At 42.7% G+C, this 14,531-nt stretch overlaps 1 protein-coding gene across 6 annotated transcripts in view; it reads right to left on the bottom strand.

Moving 5' to 3' along the window:
• Positions 1-14,531, bottom strand: part of Tmtc4 (transmembrane O-mannosyltransferase targeting cadherins 4) — a 67,328-nt gene that overhangs the window by 24,673 nt on the left and 28,124 nt on the right. For 4 of the 6 annotated variants that reach the window (XM_031360844.1, XM_031360846.1, XM_031360848.1 and 1 more), the window contains exons 6-11: positions 9,104-9,207; positions 4,956-5,048; positions 4,357-4,521; positions 2,742-2,944; positions 1,185-1,356; positions 639-770 (exon numbers count right to left, since the gene is read on the bottom strand). In XM_031360844.1, the coding sequence (XP_031216704.1) occupies positions 639-770; positions 1,185-1,356; positions 2,742-2,944; positions 4,357-4,521; positions 4,956-5,048; positions 9,104-9,207 (869 nt within the window). The remainder of the gene's footprint in view (positions 1-638; positions 771-1,184; positions 1,357-2,741; positions 2,945-4,356; positions 4,522-4,955; positions 5,049-9,103; positions 9,208-14,531) is intronic. The other 2 variants (XM_031360845.1, XM_031360847.1) reach the window with 1 other exon arrangement.

Consider the following 14,531-nt stretch of genomic DNA (forward strand, 5'->3'; position numbering starts at 1 on the left):
AAAAAAAAAAAAAAAAAAAAAGAGTCTGAATAGTTGGGTAAGTGGAAAGCCTAGATTTAACCCAAAATACAAGTGAGATAAATTCCTGTTAGATCTCTCCAACAAAACACTGCATACACACCCATGCTGATCTAACCTGCAAGAGGTATCACCAACCAAGTACAGAACTCAGGGTACACTTCTGTACAGCAGTCAACTTTAAATTCCCAAGCCTATTCACAGGTGTCGCCACCTCCACATTACAGTTCCTCCTAACACCAGAGCGCAGATTCTGAAAGGTATGCTCCAAAAGATTAGATTATACCCAGCCCCAGCCTGGAGATGAAACATCCCCTGACTCCCAGTGTCTTCAAAGTGGAGCGATACTAACAACTAGAGGATGGCACAGTTTAAATAAATTTGTTGATACTGTTTGTTTTTAATGATTTCTTTATTAATTTAATAACTTATTTTGGCTGAGTGTAATGAATCTTAACTCACTGGAAAAAAAAAAAACCACAATATTCCCCCACCCCCAAGTATTTGATAATGGTATTTAACACTGGTTACTGATCCATGGTACATGTTCTTATCCACTGGAAAACTAAAAATGTTCTCCAGTGAAGTGCTTTGGAGAGGACATCTGGTGGACAAGGTACCTTAGCATTGAGGGGACACACAGACAGGGCACTTCGAAAAAGCCGATCTTCGCTCCGCCACTCGCCACTGCGAATCACACATCTCAGTGCGTTGATGAGAAGGATGCTCAGGATGACGGTGGCAACCAGTTTCTGAACAGAGTTGGTAGAGGTCATTAGTAAGCTACATGTGGTGCTTATGTGCTTATGGTTCTCTGAGGCAGCATTCTGGGTTTTACTTCTTGGTATGTACACCTGTGGTACATGCACATGGGCGCACAGATGTAAGCACTCTCCTGTGCCCATGTAGAGGCCACAAGGAGGATGTCATGTGTCCTCTAACATCACTCCTGGCCTTACTTCTAGAACCTGAAGCTGGCTATTTCTGCCAGGCTGGCAGGACAGTGAGTTTCCAGGATCTCCCTAGCTTGGAGCTCTCACGCTTGGGGGTTATAGGCATACAAAGCCATGCCAGGCGGTTTACGTCAGTGCTATGGTTTGAACTCTGTCTTCACTCACACAGCAAGCTCTCTTCCCCACTGAATCACTGCCCCAGCCCTATGGTACCTTTTTCTTAGCATGTCTGCTCAAAGCTCCAAATCCAAAGGTCAGCAGCATGCAGTACCCAGCGCTGGGGAGGTAGAGGACACGCTCTGCGACCACAAAGCCCACTCGGAAAAACAAGTTACTTGCAGGAAGAAAGGGGATCACAAGAAATCCCAAACCCAGGGTAAGGATTCTGGAAGATGAAAAGTATTTACAAAGTTGGCTATTTTTAGATTTTTCAAGAAAAGTACCTTACTCGACATAACAATAAAGACTGTCCTTTGTTTCTTGCTATCAATTTAGAAAAGATATTTAGCAAGGATAAAATCATCAGTAGAGGGGAGTTAGCTGGCAGCACAGACCAAAGTACTTAAAGGTCAGCACATAGAAAAACCATCCAAATCATGTTTGCACCAATAAAGTCAAAAGATGAGATTTAATCTAGTCCTTGATGAGTGAACACTCTTCCCAAGTAACTCCATGTAATTTTTAATGGACCCTCCCCTGACTTGTCTAACAAGGACAATACTGAAATAGATTAAGGTGTGTATTCAGACAGGCAGTGGTGGCGCATGTCTTTAATCCCAGCACTTGGGAGGCAGAGGGAGGTGGATTTCTGAGTTCGAGGCCAGCCTGGTCTACAGAGTGAGTTCCAGGACAGCCAGGCTATACAGAGAAACCCTGTTTCGGAAAAACCAAAAAGAAACTATCTCTTGTTACTATGTCCTAACCAGTCAAGCACAAACACGTTTTGCAGGGAAATACACATAACATCCACATCTCTAAGTCTCTAATGACGCAATGGTGTAAATGAAGCAGTTGAGGTTACGTTTGGTGGTTTCTTATATTTTTGGTTGTGAGCCTAGCCTTTAACGGCTGAGCCATCTCTCCAGCCCTGGTGGTTTCTTCTGGGACCCTATACCTCCCAATATTTTGTTTTAAATTCCATTTCATGTGTATAAATGAACTGATTAGGACTGAAGTGTGTCGCTCTTTAGAATCGACTAATTTAAGCACATAGGTAAGCAGAAAACATTCATTTATTTTGAGAAATAACTTACTTAACATCATGTGCACTCAGGCTTTGTAAAAACTGTCTTAGGCAGTTTTCGTTTTCATCGAATGTGTTTGTCTTCTTCAATTATTTTCTCAATAACCCTTTGCCAAAGATCTTTTTATCTGTTGAAAAAGTGTAGTATCTTTTGGGGGCAACAACATATTTTGTGCAGGACAATAGAAAGGACTTCGCAAGGGCTACTTGGAAGGAGAACTGTGAAATAATGGGCCCAACACTTGTCAATTATACTCCCTGTTCTGACCATAAATTACATTTTACCTCCTACAGCGAGGCCTCCAAGTGCTACTTAGGAGGGTGGGAGTGGCCCCTTGTAGTCATGCCGACTGCTACTCCAACTTCCCTCCTCACCAGCCGAAGCCATAGATTCTCACCTTGTTGCTGCCATAAATTCAGAACAAATACCCTTAGATATCCTAAACACAGAGTTGTTATGAAGTGATAGGTGCTGATTTTAGTAAAATGTTTCTGCATAGAAGTTAAAATTCCATGCTGCCTCTTACCTTCTCTTGCAGCTATCCTCAGAGCATAGGGCTTGGAATATTAGGCCAATTAGGCAGAGCCAAAGTGCCGCTGGAGCAATTACCCTCCAGTCACCAACTGACTTAATGAGGGGGATGCAGCCCATTGACCAATCAAAACACAGCCACCAGGGACACAGCAGCAGCCAGGCATTCAATGAATAGTAGTAATTATAGTTTATGGCCTGTCAGTCAAAAGAAAAACAAACACTTACTTGATGTTGAACTTGAAAGAACACACGTATCCTAACTTCACTTCCGAGGCATTCATAAGCTTCTGTTCCAGGAAGCAGTTGTGTAAAAATAAAATACTGCCCATTTGTATTCTGAGCATAGGGCTGCAATCTGTAATTTATTAAATGCATCCAGATTTTAATACATTAAAAATACAGCCAAGCCAGTGGGCCAGGCAATGCAGGTGTTGGCTATATTTCTGGCCAGGATATGGCTCATTTACATAGTATTACTTAATGCCTCTGACATGGTCAATGTAAGGGCAGTGCATCTAAAAATGGAGCTCAGCTCTGAGTATCCTCTTGATTATCTCTGTAAAGTACACAGCTAAGTTTATCTGTGGCTTGAGATCCTTATCCTTAGAAAAAAAGACTCTTAAAATAGCACTGTGCTACTACATTTGTCTTAATTCAGTCATGCTAGGTCCCCCTGCAACAACAAAGATGGGGTCAGATAGGTATCATAATAGAAGGGGTCTCTCTTCCTTCTTTTCATAAAAGGAATTATGTTGGACCTCTCTGTGGGCCTGAATCCACAGACTGAACAAACCTAGAATTTAACCATTTATTGAAAATATTTGTAAGAGAAAAAATTCCAGAAAGTTCTGATAAGCAAAGCTTAACCTTGCTGAGCAGTGAACGCTACCCTTAATCACATAAGGACAAAGAGCAGGCACTGTGCTAGGTGGAGTATAGAAGCTGGAGACAGTTGAGCATGAAGGAGATTGAACACTACCCTTAATCACATAAGGACAAAGAGCAGGCACTGTGCTAGGTGCAGTATAGAAGCTGGAGACAGTGTTGAGCATGAAGGAGATGTGAACAGGTTATATATAAGCACTCTTACCTTATCAATGAGACTCCAGCACCCCTGGAGTTTAGAACTGGGCTGGGGGTGGGCTCTTAGAATTAATTTCCCATGGACATCAAGAAATAGCTATATAAAGAACCATCCCACACCCTTCCTAACAGTGTAATAAAAAGTTGGCTTTATTATAGGATAATAAACAACAGCAAAACATGGATGCATCCACTTATTAGAGACTTCGAATGTGGTGGTGGGTGGGGATGAAGATAGAGAAGATGAAGGTGGATCTCAACCATACTAATGCTATGACCCTTTAATACAATTCCTCAGGTTGTGGTGACTCCCAACCTTAAAATTATCTTCATTGCTACTTCATAACTACTTTTGCTAGTTATAAATCATAATGTAAATGTCTGTCTTTCAACTGTCTTAAGACAGATACTCCTATGAAAGGGTCATTTGACCCCAAAATGGATTACAACTCACAGGTTGAGAATAGCTAAACTATAGATGGGAAAAAAAAATAATTGAAAAGAAATTCAGGTTCAATACTTACCCTAACCAACATGCTGTCAGCAAAGGATGCTGGGTTGTCCACCTCAGTAAATGCTGGTGGGCCTGTTCCCATGATTTTCCAGCGCATATAAAGCATGCTGGTGCCTCCAATGGTGAGCAGAGTCATTCGGAAGAGGAGGCCTCCATTCCTGAGCATGCCAGTGTTCTGAAAGGACACCACAAAGTTCCTGCTGTTGAAGATTTTCAACTTAAGCACATCATGTAATCTAAGTATTTAGGAGGCTGAGACAGGAGGGTGGCCCACTTGTTTCATATAGTCTGCCTGGGGGATATGTAGAGTTCAAGTCCAGCCTGGGCAACTTTGTAAGACTGGTTCAAAATAAAAAGTAGAAAAAGGAATGGGTACAGGTTAATCACTTGCCTAGAAGGAGGCCCTGGGTTTAATCTCCAGCACTGCAAAATAAATAAATACACCTAGCCCAAGCATGAGTATTCTACCTAAACCACTTTGGCACAGTGCACAAAAAAGTTGCCTACCTTAGAATTCAAATTGTAAGAAATATTTGGAAAACAGCATTTTTAATTGGCTGGTTTCTGACATTTTACATGTCTGGGCTCCAGATAAAGTATGTGACTCACCTCTAGTGACTTGTCCTTATATAGGACCTTCCGGACAGCTACCAGAATGTCGAGTTTGCCTATCACCAGGATATCGAACACAGCATTCAAGCCCTAAGAATCAAAGTCTCACAGTTAGTCTGGAGGGAGCCTGGTCGTTGACTAAAATTGGGAAAGAGGGGCAGCCAGAATGTGGGGCTTGACATAACTCAAAGCAAAGATCACTGGTTTTATTGAGTTCTGTCTGTAAGATAAAAAGAATTACTGTGTAAAGATACTTAAGTCTTAAGCTAGAGATGGCTCAGCAATTAAAACCACTTGCTGCTCTGCAGATCAGGTTCAGTTTCCAGCATCTGTGTCTGGCACCTCCAAGGAAGCTTCCAAGGGCACCATGCATGAGTGTGGTACATATACATACACATAGGCAAATACTCATACTTATAAAACAAGTTAAGCAATTTTAAGATATTTAAGTTTCCTGAGTTAGTTTTTTAATACTTTTGAATTAGATATGGTGGCTCAAATCTATAATCCCTGTCCTTAGGAGACGGGGTTGGGATGATTGCATGTCTGGGGCTAGCCTGGTTTACAAAGCAAGTTCCTAATCAGCTTGGGAAACAGCATGAGTTTCTGACTTCAGTTGTTTTTTCTTAACCTTGTCACTGTGGGAGTTTTAATAAGCAGGCTGATTCTTGTGGCAGGCCCGTACTGTGTATTGTAGACATTTAGCAGCATCCCCACCTGGAGCCAGTAAAAGCCAATAAGAATCCCTTAGCTGTCTGTCCTACAATGCCTGTAGAGGTTGCTAGGCATCTTTGTGACAGATATTCTAGTGAGACCACTGCTCTGAAGCCTGATACTAATATAAAGTGTGCTTATGGACCAGTAGCATCCCAGAACTTAATCCATGGTCTCTGCCCCCTCACCAGGTCTGCTGAGTGATCCCACTTAGCCAGCTCTGAAGGTTGCTCCAGAATTTATTAACATATTAGAAGCACTAAGGATTAGGTTGAATTTTTTTAAAAAAAAAAAATGAGCATTTTGATACTGCCTGCAACTAGTAGGATGGAGAAATGAGTACCAATCTTGTATTTGCCTTCAGTCCCCCTGATCACATGACTATATGGCCCTCAGTGGCTGCCCCACAGCTCCAGGCAGAGAAGTAAAGAGCATGGGAAGGTGGGAACAGCAGACAAGAGGGTTCCTGCCTTCTGGAAGACAGTTGACAGTTGAGCAGAGATGGTCTTCTGTGACCCATGTATGATGTGTGTCACATTAGTGAATAAAATCAGGATTCTTTGAAACGTTTAACCCGGCAGTGGCCTGCGAATTGGATAATTAGTGACTCCTAGCATTTGTGGGAGAGAGTTAAGCAGGGGTGTCATCCTTGCTCTGAAAACCACAAATTACCACTGGCTTCTGATGTTTTCTGATCTTCTTTGCTACAGAGCCCCATATTAAAAGAGTTCAGTCACATAGGGACAGCTTTCACCAGATATACTGCGGATATTCAGACTCTTTTATGCAGACTGGGCAGGGATTCCAGTAGATGACAGTGCCTACCAAAGTGACATTTACAGAAAGTCATCCACAAAGTAAAGACTAGATCCAAGGTGTAACTTTACCTTGAAAAGCTGTCAAAGCAGCCTGACCACTATGGTGGCCATAGGAGCTGTTAGTGTAGGCGGGGCTACGGTTTACCTCAGGTCACTGTTCACCTAACAGGAGTAGGCAGTTCTGCATAGTATCTGAGGAGGCTGGCTTGTACAACATGAGCATCTTTCATGTGCTATGTCCAGAGTTACTCTAGACAGCTGTGTCACAGCTGGTGGTGAGGCAGAAGAGTCCAGCTTTTAACTCAAGTTCCAGCAGAGGCTTCCCTTCTCCCCAGGTTCTATAAGCTACCTACCTGACCTGACCTGACCTGACCATAGAATCTCTCCGTAGCTCACACTTGAGGATAGAGTCTAGCTGTGTGCCCAGGGAGCACAAAACACTAGTGGACAGTTAGGGCTCTGAGAGATCCAGGGCTCCTTCAGAGAGAGAGAGGTGTGTCTGCCCGTTCACCAGGCCTCAGTCAGCCCACTGTAGCTTATGTACAAAGTCAGGTTGGCAGGATTGATGGCTATCTTTCCCTTGTTATGCTTAATCATTGCCCAGCTAGTTGATCACTCTGTTTCAGTTAGACACAAGGAGGCGAGGGAATTTTCCGTGGGAACCCCAGATTCTGGGAACTACCAGGGAGTCACTAGGTTCTCAGTAGTGAAGTCCCCACTGTGGAATGGATTCATCTAAACATGTGGCTGTGTTCTTTGGGGTGTGTGCTCATAGCCTTAGTTTCAATGTTTTCCTATAATGATATATGGCCAACAGATGTTAAGTGGGAGGAGGAGGGAAGTGAGCTCTTTAAAGTGCCTCTGTGCCTCACTCAGACTCAACCCCAGCCTCTATTCAGAGCAGACCTTGAAATGGTGTGCCTACCTGCTTAGGGAGCCCTCTCCTGCCTGCTTTAGCATTAGCCGCAGAGGCCAAACACAGCACAACACACTCAACACACAGCTCACTGGCATCCATAGGAGGTATCATTTAATGATTGGTTCTTGCTCCCATTAATAGATTCAGGAGAACTGGCTCCGTGAACATGGTTTCACTTATATTTTACTAGACAGAATGTACCCCACAATTTAAAAATAGTGAAGATGATACATGTCCTATATATACAAACAGAGGCTTCAATTCTCAGAATTGTAAAATATATGAGGCATAGAAAGAGCCTTCTAGGAAATTTATTTGGGTAGACAAGCATGCAGTCAGTCCTTGATGTGTATATGAAGGTCAGAGGTCAACTAGTTGGTCAGTCCTGTCCTCCCACCATGTGGGTCCCAAGGATCAAACTCAGATCATCAGACTTGGCAGCAGTCACTGTTACCTGTTATCTCACTGGCTCCTACACACCTTTTAAAATACTAGACTGACTAGGCCAAGGCTTCTTAAACTGTGGGTCATGACCTCATGTGAGACTGCATAAATAACTGTAAAAACCTGGCAACATAAAAGTTTCTGAATACACAATAAGCAAAAATTAATTCAAAATTGAAACACATCATGAATCCAAGGTGTTTGTGGTGGCCCTCATCTGGGGGTCTATTGTGGAACTTCTCTGAAGCCCGGGTTCTAAACACACAACACGCATGCATTCCGGGCACACTGTGCACACTATCACACCACACAATGCCTGAAACACATACTGAGCACTATGAATTACAGTTTCTTTACATACTAAGTTCTCTGCTCTTTACAGAATCATAATGGTTTAATTATGGGAAAATAAATGCTTTTCATCTTTTTCTACTATCATTCAAAAGCATTTAAGTATCAAATTAGTGTTTTGTTGGATTGGATTTTGTTAGGCAAATATGCATATCAATTTCATGGCAAATTTACTTTAATAGATTATAGAAAAAAATTACAATATACCAAAGATTTGCTTTAAAATAAATTTATGATTCACCATCAGTAAGTGATTGATTTGTAAGCCTATCTTATCTTCCTGTATTATATACCCTGGAATGTGTTGGGCAGAAATGGCTGTGAATGCACAAGGTTGAAGAAGCCTGGGGCTGAGGATTTAGATCAGTGGTGCAATGCTTGCCTAGCAGGCACAAGCCTATGGGTTTGTTTGCTGGAACCACATAAGCAAAACAAACCCTGAACCACCACTCTTAATTGGGTCAAAGTATCTTAAGTCCCATTTTTGGATGAGAAGAAGAGTCAAGGGTGTGTGTGCCTATAAGCTTTTGGTGGTTAGCAAAGCTCCTTGTTGTATGCAAGACTGCTAACTGTGACACTGTACCAAGAAACTAAACCACTTTTTTACCTTTTTTTAAGGGACCACTCTACAAGGAGGAAACATGCTCCTCTCCCTAAGAAATTCCCACAGATCAATTTACATAATTCACTACTCACGGTCAGAAGAATCCATCAATTCTCTATCTGAAATCCTGGCATTATGGCAGCCAAGACTATTGGCCCCCAAAAGGCTAAAACCTCAGTCTGGTGATGGCACACAGAAGTAGAGGAGGCTATAGAAGTGAGATGCTCCACAGTGTCTCTCTTGGAGGGAGTGGATGAGTACAAAAGTCAGGCCCTACCTGTGTTTGAAGTCTTACCAGCACAGTGATTCCTTGCTCTTTGCACAGCATGGCCACTGCTCCCAGAAAAATACTCAGCAACACCCAGAAGGTGGAAGAATGTGTTCCCTCCTTGTTACCTGCTGGTAAGTAACACAAAAGACATGTTATATGTTCCATCTTGCCAGCACCAAGAACTAAAATTCTAAGCATTCACCTCATAGAATCACTGTCTGAAACCTGAGTTTGGACCAAACCATTGGTCTCCAGTAAGTCAATGTGCATTCCTGTACTTTGGCTGGACAACCCCTCTATAAAGGACATACACCCCATCTCAAGGCATCGAGAAATGTCCTAAGTAAGCTCTGCTCAGAAATGCCACAACCCTGAGTCCCCATGGAACACATTTTTTTTTCCCTATTTGTCTACCACTACAGGACCATTCTAACAAGTAGTGCTGAGAACTCTGAGGCTGCAAACAATCCGTCTGGTTGCAGAATGACTCCAATGGTCCCCACTGCTACCAAAAAAAAAAAAAAAAAAAAGGAGCTCAGAATGTTCGCACATCTTCCTATTCATTATGCCAGGGATAGGAATGGGCACACCAGAGCACTTAGGTTGAGTTTGCTCCTCTCTGCGTGCGGTGGCTCTGACCCTACCACCAGAGGGTGCATGGCTACTGCTGGACAGCTCATCTTGCCTCCACTAGGAACAAGTAGAGGCCATGACTGGGCTGCAACTGTTACTGGGACTCAGCATAAACAGCAAGTCAAAATACCATTCAACATATATACCTGGCAAGAAACCTGGGGGTCAGTGTGGCACCCGATGGTCACTAAGTTGCTTTCTGAGGAGGCAGGTGTACTTCCATTGCTGTCTGTGATTAGTAAAAAATATAATCTAGTGGCCAAAGCCAAATAGCTGGAAGGAGACCGTGTCACAAGTAGGCCTCATCCCTGGCAGCTCTTTGAAGCCCTCAGCCCTCATCTAAGTGAACAGGCACAGCATCTTCTTAGGAGAACCAATCATTATTGTGTCTGGGTACTACCACAAGAACTTTAAATCTGACTTCTGCTCTACTATTCACTATTATTAACACACAGCACCTGGCAAGTTACTTCCATTTACTCCCCTCAATCTATAAGAAGGGGCAATGAACTTATGGCAGGAAATGAGAGATGGAAGAACTAGGGTGGAATGACTTGCTACTATGTTATAAATTCTACCAGAGCAAAAATGTACTCTAGAAAAATCTGAAAGAAAGTAACTGTAGTAATCAGTGAGTGAAGAAAAAATAGAGCAGGTGAGAAAGTTGTATTTTTTCACTGTAGATCCAAGTACATATAAAAACCACATCAAAAACTCAACGCTTTAAGTCAGTCCAGTATGGTGTGAAAACCACAGAGGTCAGCTAATAAACATCGCATGCAAACCACCACAACTTCCTCAGGTCAGATGATGAGATTTCCATGGAGCTTCGCTGTTAACAGTCCAGGGGGTTGGCTGGTAAATCATTCTGGCATAAGATGTGCCAAGCATGCAGCGTAGTTTCTAAGGTACACTGTGATTCTTATTAAATCGCTCACTTCAGAAACATTTAGAAGCCAGCAATAAATGTGTGTGTGTGTGTGTGTGTGTGTGTGTGTGCTCGTGCGTACACTCACATGCATGATGTATACCCTAGCTTTATATAAGCATTGTAATTTATTAAGGACTGACTGGCAAAGCCCCAGGATGGAAGCCTTTCATGTCTTGCCAATAACCAGTGGCACCTCGAGTGCACTGAAGGTGATCTCATCCTCATGCTCCCTGGATGTGGGCTGAGATACCTGTCAAGGTGATGAAGTCTGCAGACAGCTGAACCCCTTGGAAGCTCAAAAAATCCTGAGCAGCACCATTTTCTGCCAGGACTGACCCCTGCTGTTGCCTTCAGGCTAAGGGTAACCATTGTGAGTATGGCTTTCATTAGTGGCCTTGCTACTGTGACCACCTGGCACCCCTCTAGGTTCCACGGTCTATATTCCATCCCAGGCATAGTAGCCAACTCAACAGATTCCCACTTTTCTTTGCTTGCCTGTTCCCTTGGGCTAGCATGCCGCTGGCAAAATCCTACCCTTCTTATAAAGCTGTCAAATGTCACTTAAGCTGTGAAGCCACACCCACATTTTCCTAGGCAGTCTCCCTTCCAAATCCACTTGCTTTATTCTAGTTAGAACAGCAAGTGGCCTGTCTGATTGCCTGTGGGTAAGTGTTCCTAACTGACCCTCAGATTAAGTTAGGAGGAGCCATAGCCTATGGACTATGATAATCATAACCCACAATCCTCCAGACCTTCTTCAGTGCATTACAGACACTGGATTTTCTGTTACTGTCCCAGAGGAGAATTTCTCAACATTAAACATTTAGTTGTGTAATGCTTTGATGTGGAGACAATGTTACATATCACAGGAAATGTGCACTTCTCATTAGACAACAGTAGTACCTCTATCCAAGTGGGTTACAAATAACCTTTGTGAGGGGAATTATGCCAACTGGGAGACCACTGCCCTAAACCAGTGCTACCCAGGGTTCAGACCCCAGATCCTGAGCTTAGATCTTGCTAAAAATGCAGAATTACAACCTACCCAGGCCTCCTGATTCAGGAATCCTGAGGATAGCAAGTAGCAAGCCATGGGCCCTTTAAACATATTTCCTAGACCTTTTGGACACTCTATATACCTACAATATCACTCTTGGCAGCAAGCTTGCATTTAGCTATGTTGCTGGCACGCTGTTTGGCTTGGAGGAGCAATTGAGAACTGTCCTGACCAAACAGCAGCAATACCCAATGACTCTGGAATGGTATGCGTGCTGGGTGAATAAGAAAGAACCCTTTCCAGGATGCTTCCAGCAGGGGGCCACCTGGCCTTGACTTGAATACCTTCAGCACAGGCCTGAACATCTCATAACAATCCATTTCACTCTTAAGCTCTGGTCCATTAGGAATATTATTCCTTAGGCTGAGCACAAGCTTGCCTTTCTAAATTTCATGGCTTAGCTCCAGGCTGTTGAGGTGGCAGAGGGCCTGGAAGTCAGCGTTTCTCTAAGAACCATTTCATATTTATCTAGTTCTATCAAACAAATGAAGAATGGTTTTATTTTTTAAAAATGTCATATATAGGTAATACCAAAAGATCACAATTAGAATCACTGCCATTGCCTGAAGCCGCTACAGTAAGCAAGATTCCGATTTGAGGCTTTGTGTGTTCCAGGCCCAGCATGAGGTGTTCTGTCCATCTTCATTCCAATCATACTTACGTCTACTAAGTACAGAGCCTAAAACTTATTCAGCTCTATTCTACCTCAACATGTTACCTGGATACTTGGATTTGAATTTTTGTAATTATTAAAACTTCATGTAAAGAACTTGCAAATAAAAAACATTACACAGTGAGATTAGCTGAGTTCAAAGTCTGTGAATCTTGATGAGTTTCTATGGCTAGCACAGCTGTCTGGAAGTGGTGGAATCTTGCCCTGGATTTTACTTTCGGTACCAACTCTATTTTACCTATATTTTTATGGATTTGACTTGTAAATCATTCTCCATTCATACTTCTCACATAAACGTAATTAAGATCTCGTAAATTCTTAATTTCAAAAGCATCTCCAGATCATTTTAAATCTTCTTAGAAAAATGGAATTACTTTGTGTTTTAATATAATATGGATGAAATTTCCCCCGTGGGGGTGTAAGAGGAAACAAATTCCCAGTTCCTCCATGAAAACATGTAAAGATAAATCTCAAAGACATCCTGTTAACACAAAGCTAAATACTACACACATGTGAAAACGAGGGGCTAACATTCCACTAGTTTTGTCTAGAATTCAAAACAGCCTTGTTCAGAGATGGCTAATATACTCACTGGGCTGCATGAGAACAAGACAGAAAATGCAGCCTCTGGCTTCATCAAGCTTTTTCCCTAGGGCCATTCTAGAGCTGTACTATACCTTTTGTGCTGGTTGGTTTTTGTCAACTTGGCACAATCCTAACATATCTGGGAAGAGGGATTCTTATTAGAGAGGTTGTCTCCATCAGATTGGTCTGAAGGCAAGTCTTTGGGTTTGTCTTGATTGATGATTGATGTAGGAGGGCTAGCTCACTGTGAGCAGTGTTGTTCCTGGGCTGGTGGTCATGAGTGAACAAACAGGCTGAATATTATCTTTTACTATCTCTGCTTCTCTTCCTGCCTCCAGGTTCCTGCCCTGAGCTCCTGCCCTGACTTCCTTCAATGATTGGCAATTATAGGGGGCAAAAAGGTCTTATGCACATGGATGGATAGGCACTGAAGAAGCCAGGAAAGCTGAATGAACACATAGGTCAACTCCTCGATGGAATAAGGTGCTTACCTGCTCTTCCTGGACTGCAAGGAACAATGTCGTTTTTACAACCTGGCAATCCTTTTGCAATCTGATGACAGGCTCTGCCCACATCTTCCAGAATTTTTGTTTTGACTTATCCCAGATCCTACTTCCCCTAAGTCTTGAGCACTGCATTTAGACCCTAGATCATTCTTATGAGTGATGTCCTGTGTGCTTTACAACAGCCTAAGTGACTTCTATGTTATCTTAGGGCCAGGCCAATCCTGACACTCACAGGCCTATGTTTACCTCAGGCAAGCTCCTTAGACCCTAACTTCTTGGGCACTTTCTATCTCCAACTCAACAGCATCCATTCTTGTGAAAGCAGCCAGATGTACTTTGTAAAGAATCTCAATATAAACGTCTTAAACTGCTGTGCACTTGGGACTCAGTTGTTACCGAATTTGTTTTCCAAAATTGTGCTGTGCTTAAACAACAGCTAACGTAAAATGACCTGGGACAGACTCTAGAAGTCTTTCCTGGTCCAGCACTGGTTACAATAGAATCCAGCTGAGCTGAGTTTCATTCTTACCTCACCCTGATGGTTTTTGATCACCACAGACTGTGATGTGGAAGTGCACACTGAAACAAACCCTTTCCTCTCCATGCTGCTTTTGGTCATGCTTTAGCACAGCAACAGAAGCACTTAAACCTCCTCCAATCTCACTTCCTTTACTGCAATCCTCCCTTAGGCTTCTGACATCAGACACCCAAGACAAAACCTGCCTGGTGAAGACACTTCTCTGCCGAAGTTACTTCAGCTCCAGTAACCAAAATCAGTGGCAATTTCAGATCAAAGGCAACACTTCAATGGTCAGTTATTAACCCAGTTGATGGCTTCACCTGCAGAGAGCTACACTCCAGACCTGCTACTATATAAAAGCAAGTCATTAAAGCTAACGAGCACTTGGACTTATCTAGTCCCAGCTGGGAAGTCTGAAGACTTCTGTGTGAAAAAAAAAATCATGTGTATTTCACATTTTTTACTGATTCCATATAAAATTATATTTCTGGTAGACTGAAATTCATCTCATTGCTTTTTTTCTTTTTTCTTTGGAGACAGGGACACT

Source organism: Mastomys coucha, unplaced genomic scaffold, assembly GCF_008632895.1.
Source record: "Mastomys coucha isolate ucsf_1 unplaced genomic scaffold, UCSF_Mcou_1 pScaffold9, whole genome shotgun sequence".
In the NCBI taxonomy this organism is placed as follows: domain Eukaryota; kingdom Metazoa; phylum Chordata; class Mammalia; order Rodentia; family Muridae; genus Mastomys; species Mastomys coucha.